Raw genomic sequence first — 21,341 nt, 5'->3', positions numbered from 1 at the left:
GTCAGGCTCGCTGACTTGGTTGATGCATGTCATCGATCCAAATTGCGTGGATCGATGCTCATGATATTAATCACTGGATTGTCTGGTCCAGACTCGATTATTTACAGACCGCCGTCATATAGCTGGAATATTGCTGAGTGTGGCGTTAAACAACAAATCAACCAACCAAATCACGGCATGTCAGCAAATGTAGGGGAAAAGCTTTAAGCGATGCGGGTCTTAGATGTTTAACTAAAAACTAATCAGGACGAATGGGATTTGAAACCGCGACTATCTAGTTGTCTGACACGCTTTGGAGACTCAACTCTATGTAATAGTTTAACTAACGTCACTACATAACATGCATATGTGAGAGTCTAAAAGAAACTTTAATGCCCATAGTTTCCTTAGCATGATGAAGACCATCCTGAGCCACATCATTCTCACTGTGTGTACGGAAACTCCATATACTGAACGACTGATTGAATACTTTTTGGATATGTTTTTATCAAATTGTGTGCTCACTCGTAACAATCTCCCAAAAATATTCATGATCCCTAACGCTTTGTTTTTGAGTATAAAAGGTTTTCCTACCGACAATTGGGACACTGTAGCACAGGATGGATTTCGTCGTAACCAGGAAACTAGGGACATTAAAGTTTCATTTAACCTGTCAGATACAATGCAGTGACATGATTACACTAGTAAAGACAGCATATTGTAAAACACCGACATGTATATCATTCCAGATTCGTCCTGACCATGCCTGTTGGTCTTCCAGCACCATCATCATGATCCCTAACATTTTTTGTACAGTATAGTTACCAAGGTTTATGAATGAACCCTTCAACTCGATTGCTACAGAAGTACGTGATGAAACCATCGAGCCACGACGTTCATGGAAATCGTTATTTGATACAGAAACACACACGTCGTAAGAGTAAATATTGTCTTCCAGTATCAAACTGAAAACCACGTTATGATGTAATTACGCGTAAGCATTTCAGAAATGTCGAAATGAGTTGTTATCCTTAACGCCATTCAATATCAGAGGCAGTGCTATTCAGCGTGAGTTATGCACGCAGCTAGTCGTGTGGGCAACAGTATGCGATCTCAGGATCACCCGAACGGTAAGCATCTGTAGATCTTATTCTTTACCGTGTACAGTTCATTCGCTAGCTCAGAATGAAGTTCAGTTGACATGATGTAAACGCACTGGACATCACTTTATAATAGAACATTTGACTAGAAGATAGATGTAACGTCGCATGTCAGTCAAACGATGGATTATGTGAGATCCTGTAACATCTAAACCTGTATTGTGTCATAACATTGCCATTCGCTGAAGATGATCACGAAGATGGAGGACGTTTACAAAGACAGGTATTGACTACCACATACAACGTCATTCATTACGTTTATGAACTTGGATTGAGACAATTACACGAATACAAATTTCTTTGTTACATAATTCTGTAATTCTGTATCAGCTGTTGTCAAAGCCTGTAAATATCCACCCCTTTTGTGTCTTGGGCGGCAGTCATGCGGAGACACAAACTGGTCGTTAATGTAAAGTATTCAGTTCGGGTTACAGGGATGACTTAGCGATGTGCAGATCTGTGTTACACGGGCTGCAGGGCACTGCTGTACAGTACAACACACCTAGAAAACAACAGTACGACTCTCCCAGAAAACAAACAACAGTACAACACTCCCAGAAAACAATCAACAGTACAACACACCTAGAAAACAACAGTACAACACACCTAGAGAACAACAGTACGACACTCCCAGAAAACACACAACAGTACAACACACCTAGAAAAATAACAACAGTACAGCAGACCTAGAAAACAAACAACAGTACAACACATCTAGATAACTAACAACAGTTCAACACACCCAGCAAACAAACAACAGTACAACACACCTAGCAAACAAACAACAGTACAACACATCTAGAAAACAAACAACAGTACAACACACCTAGCAAACAAACAACAGTACAACACATCTAGAAAACAAACAACAGTACAACACACCTAGCAAACAAACATCAGTAGAAAACACCTAGAAAACAAACAACAGTGCAACACATCTAAAAAACTAACAACAGTACAACACACCTAGCAAACAAACAACAGTATAAAACATCTAGAAAACAAACAACAGTACAACACATCTAGAAAACAAACAACAGTACAACACACCTAGCAAACAAACAACAGTACGACACTCCCAGAAAACACACAACAGTACAACACACCTAGAAAAATAACAACAGTACAGCAGACCTAGAAAACAAACAACAGTACAACACATCTAGATAACTAACAACAGTTCAACACACCCAGCAAACAAACAACAGTACAACACACCTAGCAAACAAACAACAGTACAACACATCTAGAAAACAAACAACAGTACAACACACCTAGCAAACAAACAACAGTACAACACACCCAGAAAACAAACAACAGTACAACACTCCTAGCAAACAAACAACAGTACAACACACCTAGAAAACAAACAACAGTACAACACACCCAGCAAACAAACAACAGTGCAACACATCTAGAAAACAAACAACAGTACAACACACCTAGCAAACAAACAACAGTACAACACACCTAGGAAACAACAGTGTGACACTCCCAGAAAACAAACAACAGTACGACACTCCCAGAAAACAAACAACAGTACAACACTCCTAGTAAACAAACAACAGTACAACATTCCTAAAAAACAAACAACAGTACAACACATCTAGAAAACTAACAAGAGTACAACACACCCAACAAACAAACAACAGTACGACACGCCCAGAAAACAAACAACAGTACGACACTCCCAGAAAACAAACAACAGTACAACTCTCCCAGAAAACAAACAACAGTACAAGACTCCTAGAAAACAAACAACAGTACAACACACCTAGAGAACAAACAACAGGAACAACACATCTAGAAAACTAACAAGAGTAGAACACACCCAAAAAACAAACAACAGTACAACACACCTAGCAAACAAACAACAGTACAACACTTCTAGAAAACAAACAACAGTACAACACACCTTGAAAACAAACATCAGTACAACACTCCCAGAAAACAAACAATAGTACAACACACCTAGAGAACAAACAACAGTACAACACATCTAGAAAACTAACACAGTACAACACACCTAGAAAACAAACAACAGTACAACACTCCCAGAAAACAAACAACAGTACAACACACCTAGCAAACAAACAACAGTACAACACTTCTAGAAAACAAACAACAGTACAACACACCTAGAAAACAAACATCAGTACAACACTCCCAGAAAACAAACAACAGTACAACACACCTAGAGAACAACCAACAGTACGACACATCTAGAAAACTAACACAGTACAACACACCTAGAAAACAAACAACAGTACAACACTCCCAGAAAACAAACAACAGTACAACACACCTAGCAAACAAACAACAGTACAACACTCCCAGAAAACAAACAACAGTACGACACACCTAGTAAACAAACAACAGTACAACACTCCCAGAAAACTAACAACAGTACAACACACCTAGAGAACAAACAACAGTACAACACCTCTAGAAAACTAACAAGAGTAGAACACACCTAGCAAAGAAACAGCAGTACAACACACCTAGCAATTAAACAACAGTACAACACTTCTAGAAAACAAACATCAGTACAAGACTCCCAGAAAACAAACAACAGTACAACACACATAGAGAACAAACAACAGTACAACACATCTAGAAAACTAACAACAGTACAACACACCTAGCAATTAAACGACAGTACAACACTTCTAGAAACAAACATCAGTACAACACACCTAGCAAACAAACAACAGTACAACACTCCCAGAAAACAAACAACAGTACAACACACCTAGAAAACTAACAAGAGTACAACACACCCAGGAAACAAACAACAGTACGACACACCTAGCAATTAAACAACAGTACAACACTTCCAGAAAACAAACAACAGTACAACACACCTAGAGAACAAACAACAGTACAACAGATCTAGAAAACTAACAACAGTACAACACACCTAGCAAACAAACATCAGTACAACACACCTAGGAAACAACAGTACAACACATCTAGAAAACAACAGTACAATACTCCCAGAAAACAAACAACAGTACGACACTCCCAGAAAACAAACAACAGTACAACACTCCTAGAAAACAAACAACAGTACAACACACCTAGGAAACAACAGTACAACACACCTAGCAAACAAACAACAGTACAACACTTCTAGAAAACAAACATCAGTACAACACACCTAGAAAACAAACAACAGTACAACACACCTAGAAAACAAACAACAGTACAACACACCTAGAAAACAAACAACAGTACAACACACCTAGGAAACAACAGTACAATACTCCCAGAAAACAAACAACAGTACGACACTCCCAGAAAACAAACAACAGTACGACACTCCCAGAAAACAAACAACAGTACAACACTCCTAGAAAACAAACAACAGTACAACACACCTAGCAAACAAACAACAGTACAACACTTCTAGAAAACAAACATCAGTACAACACACCTAGAAAACAAACAACAGTACAACACACCTAGAAAACAAACAACAGTACAACACACCTAGAAAACAAACAACAGTACAACTCTCCCAGAAAACAATCATCAGTACAACACACCTAGCAAACAAACAACAGTACAACACTCCCAGAAAACAAACAACAGTACGACACTCCTAGTAAACAAACAACAGTACAACACTCCCAGAAAACAAACAACAGTACAACACATCTAGAAAACTAACAAGAGTAGAACACACCCAGGAAACAAACAACAGTACGACACACCTAGCAATTAAACAACAGTACAACACTTCTAGAAAACAAACATCAGTACAACACACCTAGAAAACAAACATCAGTACATCACTCCGAGAAAACAAACAAGAGTACAACACACCTAGAAAACAAACAACAGTACAACACACCTAGAAAACAAACAACAGTACAACACACCTAGGAAACAACAGTACAATACTCCCAGAAAACAAACAACAGTACGACACTCCCAGAAAACAAACAACAGTACGACACTCCCAGAAAACAAACAACAGTACAACACTCCTAGAAAACAAACAACAGTACAACACACCTAGCAAACAAACAACAGTACAACACTTCTAGAAAACAAACATCAGTACAACACACCTAGAAAACAAACAACAGTACAACACACCTAGAAAACAAACAACAGTACAACACACCTAGAAAACAAACAACAGTACAACTCTCCCAGAAAACAATCATCAGTACAACACACCTAGCAAACAAACAACAGTACAACACTCCCAGAAAACAAACAACAGTACGACACTCCTAGTAAACAAACAACAGTACAACACTCCCAGAAAACAAACAACAGTACAACACATCTAGAAAACTAACAAGAGTAGAACACACCCAGGAAACAAACAACAGTACGACACACCTAGCAATTAAACAACAGTACAACACTTCTAGAAAACAAACATCAGTACAACACACCTAGAAAACAAACATCAGTACAACACTCCGAGAAAACAAACAAGAGTACAACACACCTAGAGAACAAACAACAGTACAACACATCTAGAAAACTAACAACAGTACAACACACCTAGCAATTAAACGACAGTACAACACTTCTAGAAAACAAACATCAGTACAACACACCTAGAGACAAACAACAGTACAACACACCTAGCAAACAATCAACAGTACAACACACCTAGCAAACAAACAACAGTACAACACATCTAGAAAACAAACAGCAGAACAACACACCTAGCAAACACACTGCCGGATAAACGAAGGTACACACCCTTGGTGTATGGTAGCTATAATGAAACTAAATAGATACAAGGATGGGCTGATCCAATCTCAGACTCGTCCATTGATAAGTGAAATGTTTCCTTCACCAATTTTCACACGCACCTGCGACCTGAATCACTTAGATTCCTTCTCTTCTTACATCGGTTGACACGTCATGATTACCTGAAATTCAGTTCAAACCCCACTAAATCTAATTCACTTTCTCCTTAACTAACATCTGGATACACATAGAGGTGATTGTCAATACTGTATTAGGTATTTTGCGATTATTTCGGTCTACATTGAACTACATTGGCTATTTCTATACGTTTGGTGGTATTCGAGGACAAGAAGAGAAATATTTTCTCTAAATCAATTCATTTTAAATGACATGGAATATTCGCCACATAATACCCTTCTCTACCGGTGGCAATGCCCACATATACTGGTTGGTTGGTTTGTTGTTTTACGCCGCACTCAGCTATATGACGACGGTCTGAAAATATTCGAGTCTGGACCAGACAATCCATTGATTAAAATCATGAGCATCGATCCACGCCATTGGGATACGATGGCATGCATCAACCAAATCAGCGAGTCTGACCATCCGATCCGGTTAGTCTCCTCTTACGACAAGCATGGTCGCCTTTTACGGCAAGCATGGGTTGCTGAAGACCTATTCTACCGCGGATCTTCACGGGTTCCACATGTACTGAACACACAATTATCCTCCATGGCTTTCAAATTTCTCGTGTCTCATGTGCACCAGGCCTGATTGTTTGCTATCAATCAGTTTATGCATATATAACTGTAAGGCCACAGGCCCTTAGTACAGAATACATGACAATGTGGAAGCGGTTAGGAATGTTACAAGGATTCATTTCTTAATAACATGGCATGATATATAAAGAGAGAGAGATTTTGTGTAGCCGTTTTGCTCACATGTGAAATTAAAGAGATAAACTTGTATTTATTTGGATGTACATAGTATTTCTGTTCAATATATTTTTTCCTTAAATTATCATATTTACAACATACAAGTAGAAAATGAAATTCATCTTCGACAACATTTAAAGAACATTGTTTACATAATCTTAAACATTTGGGTAATTTGTTGTGCCTGCCAACTTCAACCATTAACCTGTGTGAGCTGCATCTAAATTGTGTTAATGATATTCTGCATTTTCTTATATTTACATCAGTTAAATATTTTAAAATATCTATAATATTCGCATTTGCTAGAAACATCTACAGTAGATCTCCATGTTTGAAAGTACATGTCAAAAAGCGTCTGCCTTATTTTCGATATGAACATGGCATGATTCTCTAGGAAACATTGGTTTTCCCAGATGTAACCATACCCACATTTATACAGTAGACATTTAACATTGTATGCCCAATTTTGATCTCCATTCTTTTCATACAATAGCATCATATTATAACATTTTTTGGGCAATCTACTTACTGGCATTTTTAGTAATTTTAACCAGTATCTTATGATTTTTAAGTAGTGATATATATACAAGGGCATGCGACCACATTCACCATAAACCATTACGTTAGACGTACTATGTTTAACACCAAGAAATCTTTTGCATGCGTATAAATGTACGGATTCAATTTCTTTAGCCTCTGCAAAACCCCATATTTCTGAACCATAGGAAAGAAAAGGAACTATTTTTGTGTCAAAGATTTTGAAGAAAGATTTACAAGCACACTCGCTAAAATGTTCAAACTTTTGTAAAATGCCCAATAGCATCTTTTTAGCTTTGATTGCTGCATTACATATATGTCGGTTCCATGATAGTTTACTTGAAAATATTACACCAAGATATTTATATGAGGTTTCAGTTTGGAGTAATTGTCCCCGAAAGTACCACTTTTCTTTTTTTGACTGCGTATTTCCTTTGCTAAATACAACAATTTTTGTCTTATCTAGATTAACATTAAGTTTCCTTAAGTAACATTAATATTTTTATAAGTTCAGGATGTAATTGTATACCATCATCATAATTTCTTTTGATTTGGGCTGCAAGCTCATTAATAAAAAAACAGAACAAAAAAGGGCTTAATACACATCCTTGGCGTACACCAGTTTGACATATAAAAGAATCTGAATACATGCCGTTTTGTTTAACACATGACTTAACTTCCTTATAAATACCACATAACAATTTACCCATTTTATTACTGACACCTTGTGAATTAAATAGATACCATAACTTATCTCTACAGACTGAATCGAATGCTTTCGAAAAATCTACAAATATAGCATACAATTTTCCACGTTTACGTTGAATATACCTATCTATAAGAGCCTGGAGAATAAACATATTATCAGTGGTTGAGTAACCTTGTCGAAAACCTGCTTGCTCTTCCTCAAATCCTTTCTTGATTTAATATCATTAATTCAACTTGTTTTAAAAAGAATCTTTTTTGGATAAAATGTAGGAATTGTATAACTGAATGAAATGAAACGATTGGTTCAGATTGTTGATGAGTGGCACTTACATACACCTCAATCGGGTGTTCATCCAAGTACTATAATTTTAGACACCGTGTATATGGAGTAAACCTTCATGTTCTAAATATTCCTGTAAATTGCGTTATATTACAACTGATCACTGTATATTGCAAATGAGGGCCGGTGGGTAGCCTAGTGGTTAAAGCGTTCGCTTGTCACGCCGAAGACCGGGGTTCGATTCCCGACATGGGTACAATGTGTGAAGCCCATTTCTGGTGTCTCCCAGCGTGATATTGCTGGAATATTGCTAAAGGCGTTGAAAAATCATACTCACGCACATTGCAAATGACATTGAACTATTTAATAATTTCAGAATAAATGAATGGGATCTAGTGTAGCCATGAAACAAGGGACTCGGGTAGCACAACAAGGCACTCGCCGACATACAGAGCAGGGCACAACACGGATGCTGATGTTGTGCCCTAGCCGGGGACCTGGTGCTGCTGTCGGTATCTACGTTACCCTGCTACTAACAACGACATCACTGTTACAGACAGCCGCGATCCCAGCTCCCGTGAGTATGAACGCCACATTAAGATGACGAGCTAATCATTTTCAAGTCTTAAGCGTTGTGAAAAAAATACCAATTTTTTTAAAGATATGTTCTGAAGCATGAATCTTGAAGGAAGACCCATCACTCTCATAAACCCAATCTTTAAATGTCTACCTTGACTGTTGGGCAATATGCATAAGGATTGTATATGTTCTATGGACGACAGTTGAATGCGGCACCAACGTTCCCACAATGAATTGATGACACCAACCAACGTGGAGAGTTTATAAGTGCATCATCTGTCCCCTCCGAACATTATAAATCGTGACTCCAAACAGTGACAAAAGATGTTATCATTCATGCACATCAAAAAGACAATTCCACGTTACTTGATTGATGTGGTCTTTGATAGGCGTTTACAAGTTGGGAAAACATGAATACATAACACTTTTTTATGGATAGAAACTTCTTTCTGTTCTTTGTGCGACGTATCAGAGCTACTTCTTGCTCCTTCATCAGGTGAATGCTTACTAAATGCATAGAGTACTATATAGATATTACACAACACAATGTTTTGCACATTCATCCCAACTTGTTTTGGATAAGAAGAATAAAAAGAAGTAGCTTTCCATAAGTGTCATGTATATATAATTGATGTGATATTAAAAAAACTAGTTCCGTTACCCTGGATTTCGGAGACACGAGATAACATTTTCGTTTAGACAATCAGCTTGGCGTAAGTGATAATAAGTACATATACATATAGGTTTCTTGTAATTCAAAACCATGTTCATGTTGAAAAGAAAACTCTCTTAATCATTCATATGGCATCTGATAATTTAATGGTTTCTAAGAGTTGCAAATTTTCAAGTATATACATATTCTGTGGCAACAGGGGGCCCTATCATACCTGATCCTGAGCAAACAATATTTACCTTGCAATGTACACATGATTATAATTATGTCCGATCGTGAAGTAAATAAATGATATTGCAATAATGAGTGTTTTTTAAAAAAATCAGATTGTATGTTTCAATTACCAGGGTCCGGACCGCCTGACGACATACACACACGGCGAGAATATATGTTTGAAGTGTAAACCTGGGACATTCCTCCACAGCCACTGTTCAAGGAACTTCACTTTTTCTGTGTGTCATCGATGTCCGCCTCAACACTTCCAGTCTCACCATACCCAGGCCACGCGCTGTGCACCCTGCCACGCCCATTGCCTCCATGACCGGAACATGGTGCAAGTCCAGGGCTGCTCGGCCACCCATGACATGCTCTGTGAGTGCAGGGAGGGATACTTTGAACAAAAACAGGGGGTCGGGTATGCAGAGATACGTCACTGCTCCACATACACGCCCTGCCAACCTGGACAGGTTGTAGTGAAAAAAGGTAAGTGCTATATACATCGTATATTTGTCCCTCAGTGAACATCGGCTGCAGTCTACATGCCTGTCTTGTCTCTCTTATCCTTGTCTAACATGCTTGTCTTGTCTCTCTTATCATTGTATTACATGCCTGTCTTGTCTCTCTTATCCTTGTCTTACATGCTTGTCTTGTCTCTCTTATCCTTGTCTAACATGCTTGTCTTGTCTCTCTTATCCTTTGTCTTACATGCTTGTCTTGTCTCTCTTATCCTTGTCTTACATGCCTCGCTTGTCTCTCTTATCCTTGTCTTACATGCCTGTCTTGTCTCTCTTATCCTTGTCTTACATGCCTGTCTTGTCTCTCTTATTCTTGTCTAACATGCTTGTCTTGTCTCTCTTATCATTGTATTACATGCCTGTCTCGTCTCTCTTATCCTTGTCTTACATGCTTGTCTTGTCTCTCTTATCCTTGTATTACATGCTTGTCTTGTCTCTCTTATCCTTGTCTTACATGCCTGTCTTGTCTCTCTTATTCTTGTCTAACATGCTTGTCTTGTCTCTCTTATCCTTGTCTTACATGCCTGTCTTGTCTCTCTTATCCTTGTCTAACATGCTTGTCTTGTCTCTCTTATCCTTGTCTTACATGCCTGTCTTATCTCTCTTATCCTTGTCTAACATGCTTGTCTTGTCTCTCTTATCCTTGTCTTACATGCTTATCTTGTCTCTCTTATCCTTGTCTTACATGCCTGTCTTGTCTCTCTTATCCTCGTCTCACATGCTTGTCTTGTCTCTCCTATCCTTGTCTTACATGTTGCTTTGTCTCTTTTATCCTTGTCTTACATGCTTGTCTTGTCTCTCTTATCCTTTGTCTTACATGCCTGGCTTGTCTCTCTTATCCTTGTCTTACATGCCTGTCTTGTCTCTCTTATCCTTGTCTTACATGCCTGTCTTGTCTCTCTTATCCTTGTCTTACATGCTTGTCTTGTCTCTCTTATCCTTGTCTAACATGCTTGTCTTGTCTCTCTTATCCTTGTCTTACATGCCTGTTTTGGCTCTCTTATCCTTGTCTTACGCGCCTGTCTTGTCTCTCTTATCCTTGTCTTACATGCCTGTCTTGTCTCTCTTATCCTTTGTCTTACATGACTGTCTTGTCTCTCTTATTCTTGACTTACATGCTTGTCTTGTCTCTCTTATCCTTGTCTTACATGCCTGTCTTGTCTCTCTTATCCTTGTCTTACATGCTTGTCTTGTCTCTCTGATCCTTGTCTTACATGCCTGTCTTGTCTCTCTTATCCTTGTCTTACATGCCTGTCTTGTCTCTCTTATCCTTGTCTTACATGCTTGTCTTGTCTCTCTGATCCTTGTCTTACATGCCTGTCTTGTCTCTCTGATCCTTGTCTTACATGCCTGTCTTGTCTCCCTTATCCTTGTCTTACATGCCTGTCTTGTCTGTCTTATCCTTGTCTAACATGCTTGTCTTGTCTCTCTTATCCTTTGTCTTACATGCTTGTCTTGTCTCTCTTATCCTTATCTTACATGCCTGTCTTGTCTCTCTTATCCTTGTCTTACATGCTTGTCTTGTCTCTCTTATCCTTGTCTAACATGCTTGTCTTGTCTCTCTTATCCTTGTCTTACATGCCTGTCTTGTCTCTCTTATCCTTGTCTTACATGCCTGTTTTGTCTCTCTTATCCTTGTCTTACGCGCCTGTCTTGTCTCTCTTATTCTTGTCTTACATGCCTGTCTTGTCTCTCTTATCCTTTGTCTTACATGACTGTCTTGTATCTCTTATTCTTGTCCTACATGCTTGTCTTGTCTCTCTTATCCTTGTCTTACATGCCTGTCTTGTCTCTCTTATCCTTGTCTTACATGCTTATCTTGTCTCTCTTATCATTGTCTTACATGCCTGTCTTGTCTCTCTTATCCTTGTCTTACATGCCTGTCTTGTCTCTCTTATCATTGTCTTACATGCCTGTCTTGTCTCTCTTATCCTTGTCTTACATGCCTGTCTTGTCTCTCTTATCCTTTGTCTTACATGACTGTCTTGTATCTCTTATTCTTGTCCTACATGCTTGTCTTGTCTCTCTTATCCTTGTCTTACATGCCTGTCTTGTCTCTCTTATCCTTGTCTAACATGCTTGTCTTGTCTCTCTTATCCTTTGTCTTACATGCTTGTCTTGTCTCTCTTATCCTTGTCTTACATGCCTGTCTTGTCTCTCTTATCCATGTCTTACATGCTTATCTTGTCTCTCTTACCCTTGTCTTACATGCCTGTCTTGTCTCTCTTATCCTTGTCTAACATGCTTGTCTTGTCTCTCTGATCCTTGTCTTACATGCCTGTCTTGTCTCTCTTATCCTTGTCTTACATGCTTGTCTGTCTCTCTTATCCTTGTCTAACATGCTTGTCTTGTCTCTCTGATCCTTGTCTTACATGCCTGTCTTGTCTCTCTTATCCTTATCTTACATGCCTGTCTTGTCTCTCTTATCCTTGTCTAACATGCTTGTCTTGTCTCTCTGATCCTTGTCTTACATGCCTGTCTTGTCTCTCTTATCCTTGTCTTACATGCCTGTCTTGTCTCTCTTGTCCTTGTATTACATGCTTGCCTTGTCTCTCTGATCCTTGTCTTACATGCCTGTCTTGTCTCTCTTATCCTTGTCTTACATGCCTGTCTTGTCTCTCTTATCCTTTGTCTTACATGCTTATCTTGTCTCTCTTATCCTTGTCTTACATGCCTGTCTTGTCTCTCTTATCCTTTGTCTTACATGCTTATCTTGTCTCTCTTATCCTTGTCTTACATGCTTGTCTGTCTCTCTTATCCTTGTCTAACATGCTTGTCTTGTCTCTCTGATCCTTGTCTTACATGCCTGTCTTGTCTCTCTTATCCTTGTCTTACATGCTTGTCTTGTCTCTCTGATCCTTGTCTTACATGCCTGTCTTGTCTCTCTTATCCTTGTCTTACATGCCTGTCTTGTCTCTCTTATCCTTGTCTGACGCCGTGTTTTGATTTGTCCTAATATTGTTTTGTTTGAAGCATGCTATGTCATGCCAGTGCTATGCATGATTATGTTAGGCAACACTAGACTGCATCCTTCTATTTGCCTCATGGCTGCTTCAGTATAACTTATATGACTTTTTCCTTTTTTTATGGTCTTAGAGCTAAAAAGGAAAGAATTATTATTAAACCGCTCGCATGTTATGAGAAATAAATGGGCCACTCTAACTTGATAATGCCCTCATATTGCTTGACGACGGGCCAATCACACCCGTTGTTAGGTGACGTCATATGATAGGGATAGGTGACGTCACGTTCAAAAGTGACGTCATCTGGTTTGTATAAGTGGGTCAGTGACATTCGTGTTGATTGCAGTAAATGTTTCAAAACTGATATTGTTGTTTTCTCCACAAATTCCATCCAGTTTAGCTAAAAGTAGGGTAACACTGTTTTTCAGGGCATTGTCATTTGCAGAAGCCCTCGGTCTCTTTAACTGGCCTCCTTCGTCGGACAGTAAATAGAAGTCCTCAGGCTTCTGCAAATGATAATGCCCTGAAAAATAGCGTTACCCTTATATTACATTCTCTTCTGCTGTTCTTCCCACTATGCCCTGATTCACTTGATCTTCTCTGTTCAGTCTTCTTCTAAATGCAAACAATAATGGCTAAGTTCACAATATTCCTTTATTATCATTGATTGTGAGATATTTCCTTCTCTGCATCCAGGGACAAAGGTCTTTTCTGTTCAGTCTTCTAAATGCAAACAATAATGGCTAAGATCACAATATTCCTTTATTATCATCGATTGTAAGATATTCCTTCTCTGCATCCAGCGACAAAGGTCTTTTCTGTTCAGTCTTCTAAATGCAAACAATAATGGCTAAGTTCACAATATTCCTTTATTATCATCGATTGTAAGATATTCCTTCTCTGCATCCAGGGACAAAGGTCTTTTCTGTTCAGTCTTCTAAATGCAAACAATAATGGCTAAGTTCACAATATTCCTTTATTATCTTTGATTGTGAGATATTTCCTTCTCTGCATCCAGGGACAAAGGTCTTTTCTGTTCAGTCTTCTAAATGCAAACAATAATGGCTAAGTTCACAATATTCCTTTATTATCATCGATTGTAAGATATTCCTTCTCTGCATCCAGGGACAAAGGTCTTTTCTGTTCAGTCTTCTAAATGCAAACAATAATGGCTAAGATCACAATATTCCTTTATTATCATTGATTGTGAGATATTTCCTTCTATGCATCCAGGGACAAAGGTGTCTGACCAGGAGTGTGGACACTGTGCTTCCGGGTATTATGTCCAGGGAGGTAACTGTAAACAGTGCACGTTATGCAGCGAAAACTCCACAGTTCTGAAGAACTGCAGTCACAACGCAAACACCATATGTTCAGAGCTAGACGTGGTACATGTCGAGGGTATGTGAAACGATCCCCTTGGGTTGGAACTCAAAGTGCATGTACATCTAAGCAGTATTGACAACCTGGCACTATCTAATGCAGCGATTCATTACTGTGTTATTGTACATTTTACTGTGAGATAAGTTGAATATTTACTTAATTCTAAATTATTCGAAACAATGAATTACTTTCTGGAAGACCATAATACCTTTGATCATGCATTATATTTCACAAGTGGACGAGATGGGTGGTCACATATGGTTAGTTGTATGATTCAACCGGTTGATTCGGGTGGTCGGGTAGCCTAGGGGTTAAAGCGTTCGCTCGTCATGCCGAAGACCCGGGTTCGATTCCATACATGGGTACGATGTGTGAAGCCGAATTCTGGTGTCCCCCGCCGTATTATTACTGGAATATTGCTATAAGCGGCGTAACACCATACTCACTCACTCAACAGGCTGATTCTACGTGTCTTATTACAATACATTCAACTTAGTTTTTAACAACCTCCATGTGATGACGAATTTACATGAACCTGTTACTGCTAAAATGTGATGTTTTCTCTGTGGTTCTATTTCAGATGAAGTTGGTATTCTTCCAAAGCATGATGACCGTCACAAAGCGACCAATAATTTATCAGTGCTAATACCTACTGGCGTGCTGGTTTGTGTTTCCGTCAGCATATTGGCAGCACTGTGCTTTTTTTGTAGGAGGCGTCCAAGAAACATTTTTCCCTCAAAAGACACAACCAATAGGTATGTTATATATGGAGATCGATCATATTCCTTTGGGGTTTTCTTACACATGACAAACATCCAACTTCAGATTTTTTCCCCGCTCTCTTTCTATCAAGTGTGGGATAATGGACCAACACGGTGATACTGTATGACCATAAATACCCTATGTCAATCATATTCGTAATTATATCAGATTCGCCCAGTGATGATTCTGGGATGAATATATCCACATCACCCATGTTTGTCACAAGAGCCGACAAAAGAGAATCCGGTGGTCAAACTATGATTTGGCTAATTGCAGATCACTGTGCTCCAAAAGTGTGGATCACTGATCATTGCTTCAAGTCACCGATCGAACTGCTTCAAACTCGTTTATATACAGGCCATATGAGTGACTGCATCCTTGGACACTCCTATACATCCTGAACATTATAAAGAGATAGCCCTGTATCGGCACAGCCGGAGAATTAGTGGGTGTGTGAGTTGGGTTTAACGCCGCTTTTAACAGTATTCCAGTTATATCACGGCGTGTCAGCTTAATGTGGGAGGAAAGCTCGAAGTGATGCAGGTCTCAGACGTTTACCACTTCGGTGAAAGCCACGAGCAAACCTAGAAACATAATCGGGGCGAACGGGCCATAATCAAAGGTTTCTGGCGTGTCTAAGAGACGCAACTCTGCACAGCGAATCGCGGCGCCTTAGACGACTGGGCCACCCCCTCTCCCCGGAGAATTAAGTCTCATGTTGAATGATATACTGAACAGACAAATCAAATCTTATTTTCATAGAATAACAGTTTATCATGTATGGTGCATTTTCAGTGCGCTGCCCTTGTTGGAGGTTTCATCTCCACAAACAACTACGAGAGTGCCCAAACCAACAGCTAATAGTGGGACCACGACACAAACTATAGGGTTAAGGAGAAGGTCATCGTTAGGTCCACTACAGACGTCTCGGAGATGCAGCATCTATTCAGGACTTAAAGGTAGCAAACACATCAGTCCATTATTAAACATGACTTATGGGTCTTAACAGTTAGTTACGTGTCAATAGGCCATCATGCTCTAACAACAGCATACATTTTAGGTTACACAAATACACTTGTTTTTCTTCCATCACCCTAAAAAACTAAGCTCGTTTTAGTGTGTTTGACTGTGAAGCTGTTTCCCAGCGTCGGTCGTATAACATCATAACAATGCCGAAAGCAGTATTCATTACCAGACATTCCACTGGCCGTTCACTTGAATATTTCCTGATAACATGTGACACTCCACTGGCGGCCGTCCACTTGAATATTTACTGATAACATGTGACACTCCACTGGCGGCCGTCCAGTTGAATATTTCCTGATAACATGTGACCCTCCACTGGCCGTCCACTTGAATATTTCCTGATAACATGTGACACTCCACTCGCCGTCCACTTGAATATTTCCTGATAACATGTGACCCTCCACTGGCCGTCCAGTTGAATATTTCCTGATAACATGTGACGCTCCACTGGCCGTCCACTTGAATATTTACTGATAACATGTGACACTCCACTGGCGGCCGTCCAGTTGAATATTTCCTGATAACATGTGACACTCCACTGGCGGCCGTCCAGTTGAATATTTCCTGATAACATGTGACCCTCCACTGGCCGTCCACTTGAATATTTCCTGATAACATGTGACACTCCACTCGCCGTCCACTTGAATATTTCCTGATAACATGTGACCCTCCACTGGCCGTCCAGTTGAATATTTCCTGATAACATGTGACGCTCCACTGGCCGTCCACTTGAATATTTTCTGATAACATGTGACACTCCACTGGCCGTCCAGTTGAATATTTCCTGATAACATGTGACACTCATGAATATTTACTAACACGTCTTTGTGCAACTATTGCAGAGCCAACTTCCTGGACTGGACCAATTTTCAAGATTTTATGTACCCACCTAACTGGAAATTGGAAAATGTTTATGCGAAATTTACCAGGTAACATCTGCCTCTTCCAAATATTATTAAAATATAATTATTTAAGCCATTGACGGGTGAATCAAATACTTTGGTAATAACGAATATACATGGATGAGCTTCAAGCCACAGACTTCAATTGTTGTACCAGTAAATTCTATAATAACTGAGTAATGACTCGTGACTGTACACCTTGAGTTGTACCATTAGTGCAATGTCTTACATCATTTAAGCCCTGCATATCGAATGAGGGAAGCTCGGTTAACTCAAAGTGCTTTCAACAAAACATATATCGAGATAACGGGTTTCAGGACCGACAAGGAAATTACCTATATCAAACAAACAATATCATTTTGTATTAAAAGGAAACAATAAAGAAATCATGTATTGAAACATGACTTCCTTCACTGTCGGATTGGGAGGGTTAGGGATTTTATTTATAATAGAATGCGAATAACTTGCTCTTGAAAGTACTACCAAAATATAATATGGACTCATTTTTACCAAAAAGTGTCCCCAAACCAATGTAAATGGTTTGTTTCCCAATAATGTTACAGTTCAGTAAAAAGAGAGAGTAAAAAGGGCATAATATTTCATTATTGAGGTCAATGTGCGATTTCCTACATTGATGTCGATTCACTTGGAGGGGTCTTCTAATAAGGGCAGATCTATTCTGATGGGAATAGGACTGATTACTCATTACCCATTACCATAGCCCTACTCATGTACCTTTCTGTACTAGCAGTGTTTTATATAATAATAAATTATTTAACAGTGACTGTCACCGTTGGTTGGTCTTATCTAACTGTTGCTCTGCTATCCCTTTAAATCATCCTGTAATGTGTAATCGATCGAAGTGTAAAATCCCGTTCTCGCACATCTGTATATTTTGTGATTTTTGTTTCAGGTGACGAAGAATACAAATCATCAATTGACGCTCGGTGTGAGCAGATTTGTGATGAGGTCAGAAACAACGTTCCGGAACAAATCTACACTGCTCTCAGAGAGTGGACGCAAGCAAGTGTGTGGCCAAATGTTTCTGTGGAGAGCGTTCTAGCTTCATTGGAGTCAATGCGAGATACTGAGGACTTGTGGAAAAGGGTGTCAGATGCAGCTAGGAGGCTGAATGAAACAATCCCCAAAGAAAACAAAACAGCGTAGAAATGTACAGGAAATATATATATTTAATGAACTTGTGATTTCAGGATTCATTGATCAATTAATTTGAGTAGTATAGGTAATGATGGTTCTGGACCACTTCCACTGGAGCAGGATTCATATAGCTATACTGCTACTACAGATGGAATTTTTTATGTGTAAATGATTATGCGATTCAACGATAGTCATGAGATTAAGTTAAATTGACCACCACCTGGAGTCTATGATATAAATTTTTATAGGTAATGATGGTTCTGGACCACTTCCACTGGAGCAGGATTCATATACCTATACTGCTACTACAGGGGGGATTTTTTATGTGTAAATGACTATGCGATTCAACGATAGTCATTAGTTGTATTAAACGAAACATTAATATTAATTAATAATGAATAAAATTTACTATAGCCCACGAGGATATTGGAAAGGTGTAGGAGCAATAAAAAAATTAGCCACCGCGGCTAAGGTATCTAAAGATGTGGCCAAGGATTGGTTAAAGAAACAAGCGTTGTGGCAAATATATTTACCGGCACCGCGTTATATACCGAGGAAGAAGTTTGATATTTCTACAACGAATGAAGTTCATCAGGCTGACCTCTTGTTTCTTCCTCACGATAAGGTAAAACGCAAAACGTATAAATACGCTTTAACAGTAGTGGATGTGGCTAGTCGATACAAAGAGGCTGAGCCATTAACCTCGAAAGATTCAACAGAAGTAGCTAATGCACTGAGCCGCATATATAAACGCGGACCGCTAAAATGGCCTAAGCTATTTCAAGTAGATCCCGGTCGCGAGTTTATGGGATCGATAACTAAACTTTTAACAAAGCACAAAGTCAAAATCGTCCGTGGTGAAAGGCCCACCATAGTCAAGCCATTGTTGAAAGATTTAACCGGACTCTAGCGGAACGTTTGTTTGGCTATCAGTATGGGATCGAAATGAAATCCGAGCGATTGAGATCAACCGAATGGGTGACACGATTACCAGCCGTTGTATCAGCGCTGAATAATGAAGTAACTAGATTAATAGGGAAGAAACCATCCGATGCTATTAAAATGAAATCCGTGACTTCCGAATCTTCAGCACCGAGGAGAGGCAAAGAACAAAAACTTCCGGATAGAGTAAGGCTAAGATATTTATACCAGGCAGGTGAACTCGAAGGAGGCCTACGTCGTGCAACCGATCCCATATGGTCCCTTAAGACGTTTAACATTAGTAGATTGGTTACGAAAGAAGGAGAGCCTATTCTTTATTATCTTCAAGATGGACCGGGTAGGGCATTTGTACGAGAAGAGTTGTTCATAGTTCCCGACGGTACGGTATTACCACCATAACCATAAGCATAGGTAGTTACACCATCATTATCAATCCATCTCTTTGTATCTAAGGGGGATAATGATGTCTTGTTCATTCTTAATCCATATATCCTATGATCATAACTTCTGAAAGAGTTCATCTCGTGTTTGAACGTTCTACCGTTGAATAATGATTCTTTATACTGTTCATGTTTGATATGCTTTTTTACCACATACTTCTTAACACCCTTGGCTTTTCTTATCTCTCCATTATCGGACTTTTTTATAGAATACATCTTAGGTCTTAATCCGACATACTCCGCTATAGGAGTCCCAGCACATTCATCCTTCATCTTACCTAATACCTTTTTATTTACTACACTGTGCAGTGGATTATCTTTTGGGTAATCGCTTGTGTCGTACATATCTATTTTTTCTGCCATATCTTTATACACATCCTCGGTTTGTATTTCCATCAACAAAGAATCTGTGTCGGTATATAACACCTCGCATCTATCGCCGTATTGCTTCTTAAGTTCGTTGTAATAAAAGTCATACATTAAGTGTTTTGACAAGTCGAGAATACTCTTGAGTTTTGTACGTAAAACTACTATCAGTATTGCGTTCGGTATTTTCTATGGGCTTGATAAGCGCTTCGAAGTCGGCATAAATTACGTACGGTACTGGCATTTGATTACAATAATGTTCAAATTTTAATATATTTTTCCCCTCTTTAGGCATATCGATCCTGATAGCGGTCTGTCCAACACCTCTACAGTCTTCTTTATGCGCTTCTAATAGATCTTGTCTGCTGTACCCATGCAGGCATCTTTCGCAGAAATATTTCTTTCTAGCATGTTTTGTTTGATCGTATAATAGCCTGTTTAAACTCTTTATCCATGTATAATGATATTTTCCATCTTTTTCGATCAGAAATGAATTGATTCTGGGAATATGTTCCGGAGCGGAGCTTATCCTGTGTACAACAATTCCTTTAGAATGTCCGAAAACATTTATAGCTAAATTATTTTGCTTTTCCACCTTATCAATTTGTGATATTGGTGTAGGTTCGTCTATACCATCGAAGTTGAGTCCATCGTTTTGGGGATAGCTAGAAGGTCTATCCGGATGCTTGTCTACGGGGAACAATGCAGATCTTATCATCATTCTTAAACAATCATCGGATTTATTTTTTACGTTAATTATGGCTTTTTTCTTCTTATAATACGGGGGTAAATCTATATAAGATCCACCTTTGAAGGGCATATAATTCGCTATATATAAATATAAACTATCGATTCTATCCACACCCCAACCCGAACCTCTATTAGTCCAGCGTTCTAAAGTTTCCTGTATTCTCTGAATTGATGTATCTAATGATGCGTTTATAGTATCGGATTCGGTTATAACTTCTTGATTGCTACGGAAATATGGTTCGGTATATTCGACGCTATCGTCTGCGTTACTTTTACTCAATGTCATTTTAATCGTCAGCTGGTATTTTATACTTTGTAAATCATCTAACTCCTCGTTAATTTTAC

General features: G+C 39.0%; 1 protein-coding gene across 2 annotated transcripts; it reads left to right on the top strand.

Moving 5' to 3' along the window:
• Nucleotides 1-925: 925 nt before the first annotated feature.
• LOC139470889 (tumor necrosis factor receptor superfamily member 5-like) lies at nt 926-18,590 on the top strand. 2 transcript variants are annotated; one of them, XM_071253214.1, is made up of 8 exons: nt 926-1,109; nt 8,695-8,895; nt 9,918-10,272; nt 14,501-14,668; nt 15,231-15,405; nt 16,208-16,371; nt 17,281-17,367; nt 18,254-18,590. In XM_071253214.1, exons 2-8 carry the CDS (start codon nt 8,704-8,706, stop codon nt 18,505-18,507), a joined length of 1,395 nt encoding a protein of 464 aa, XP_071109315.1. In that variant the 5' UTR covers nt 926-1,109; nt 8,695-8,703; the 3' UTR covers nt 18,508-18,590. The 2 variants fall into 2 exon arrangements, with proteins under 2 accessions (XP_071109315.1, XP_071109314.1); XM_071253213.1 differs by lacking the exon at nt 926-1,109 and adding an exon at nt 1,118-1,362.
• Nucleotides 18,591-21,341: the final 2,751 nt, after the last annotated feature.

This window comes from Haliotis cracherodii, unplaced genomic scaffold (genome assembly GCF_022045235.1).
Source record: "Haliotis cracherodii isolate W230 unplaced genomic scaffold, xgHalCrac1.p SCAF_21, whole genome shotgun sequence".
In the NCBI taxonomy this organism is placed as follows: domain Eukaryota; kingdom Metazoa; phylum Mollusca; class Gastropoda; order Lepetellida; family Haliotidae; genus Haliotis; species Haliotis cracherodii.
Note: the sequence above shows the minus strand (reverse complement) of the source record. Positions and strands in the feature narration are given on the sequence as shown.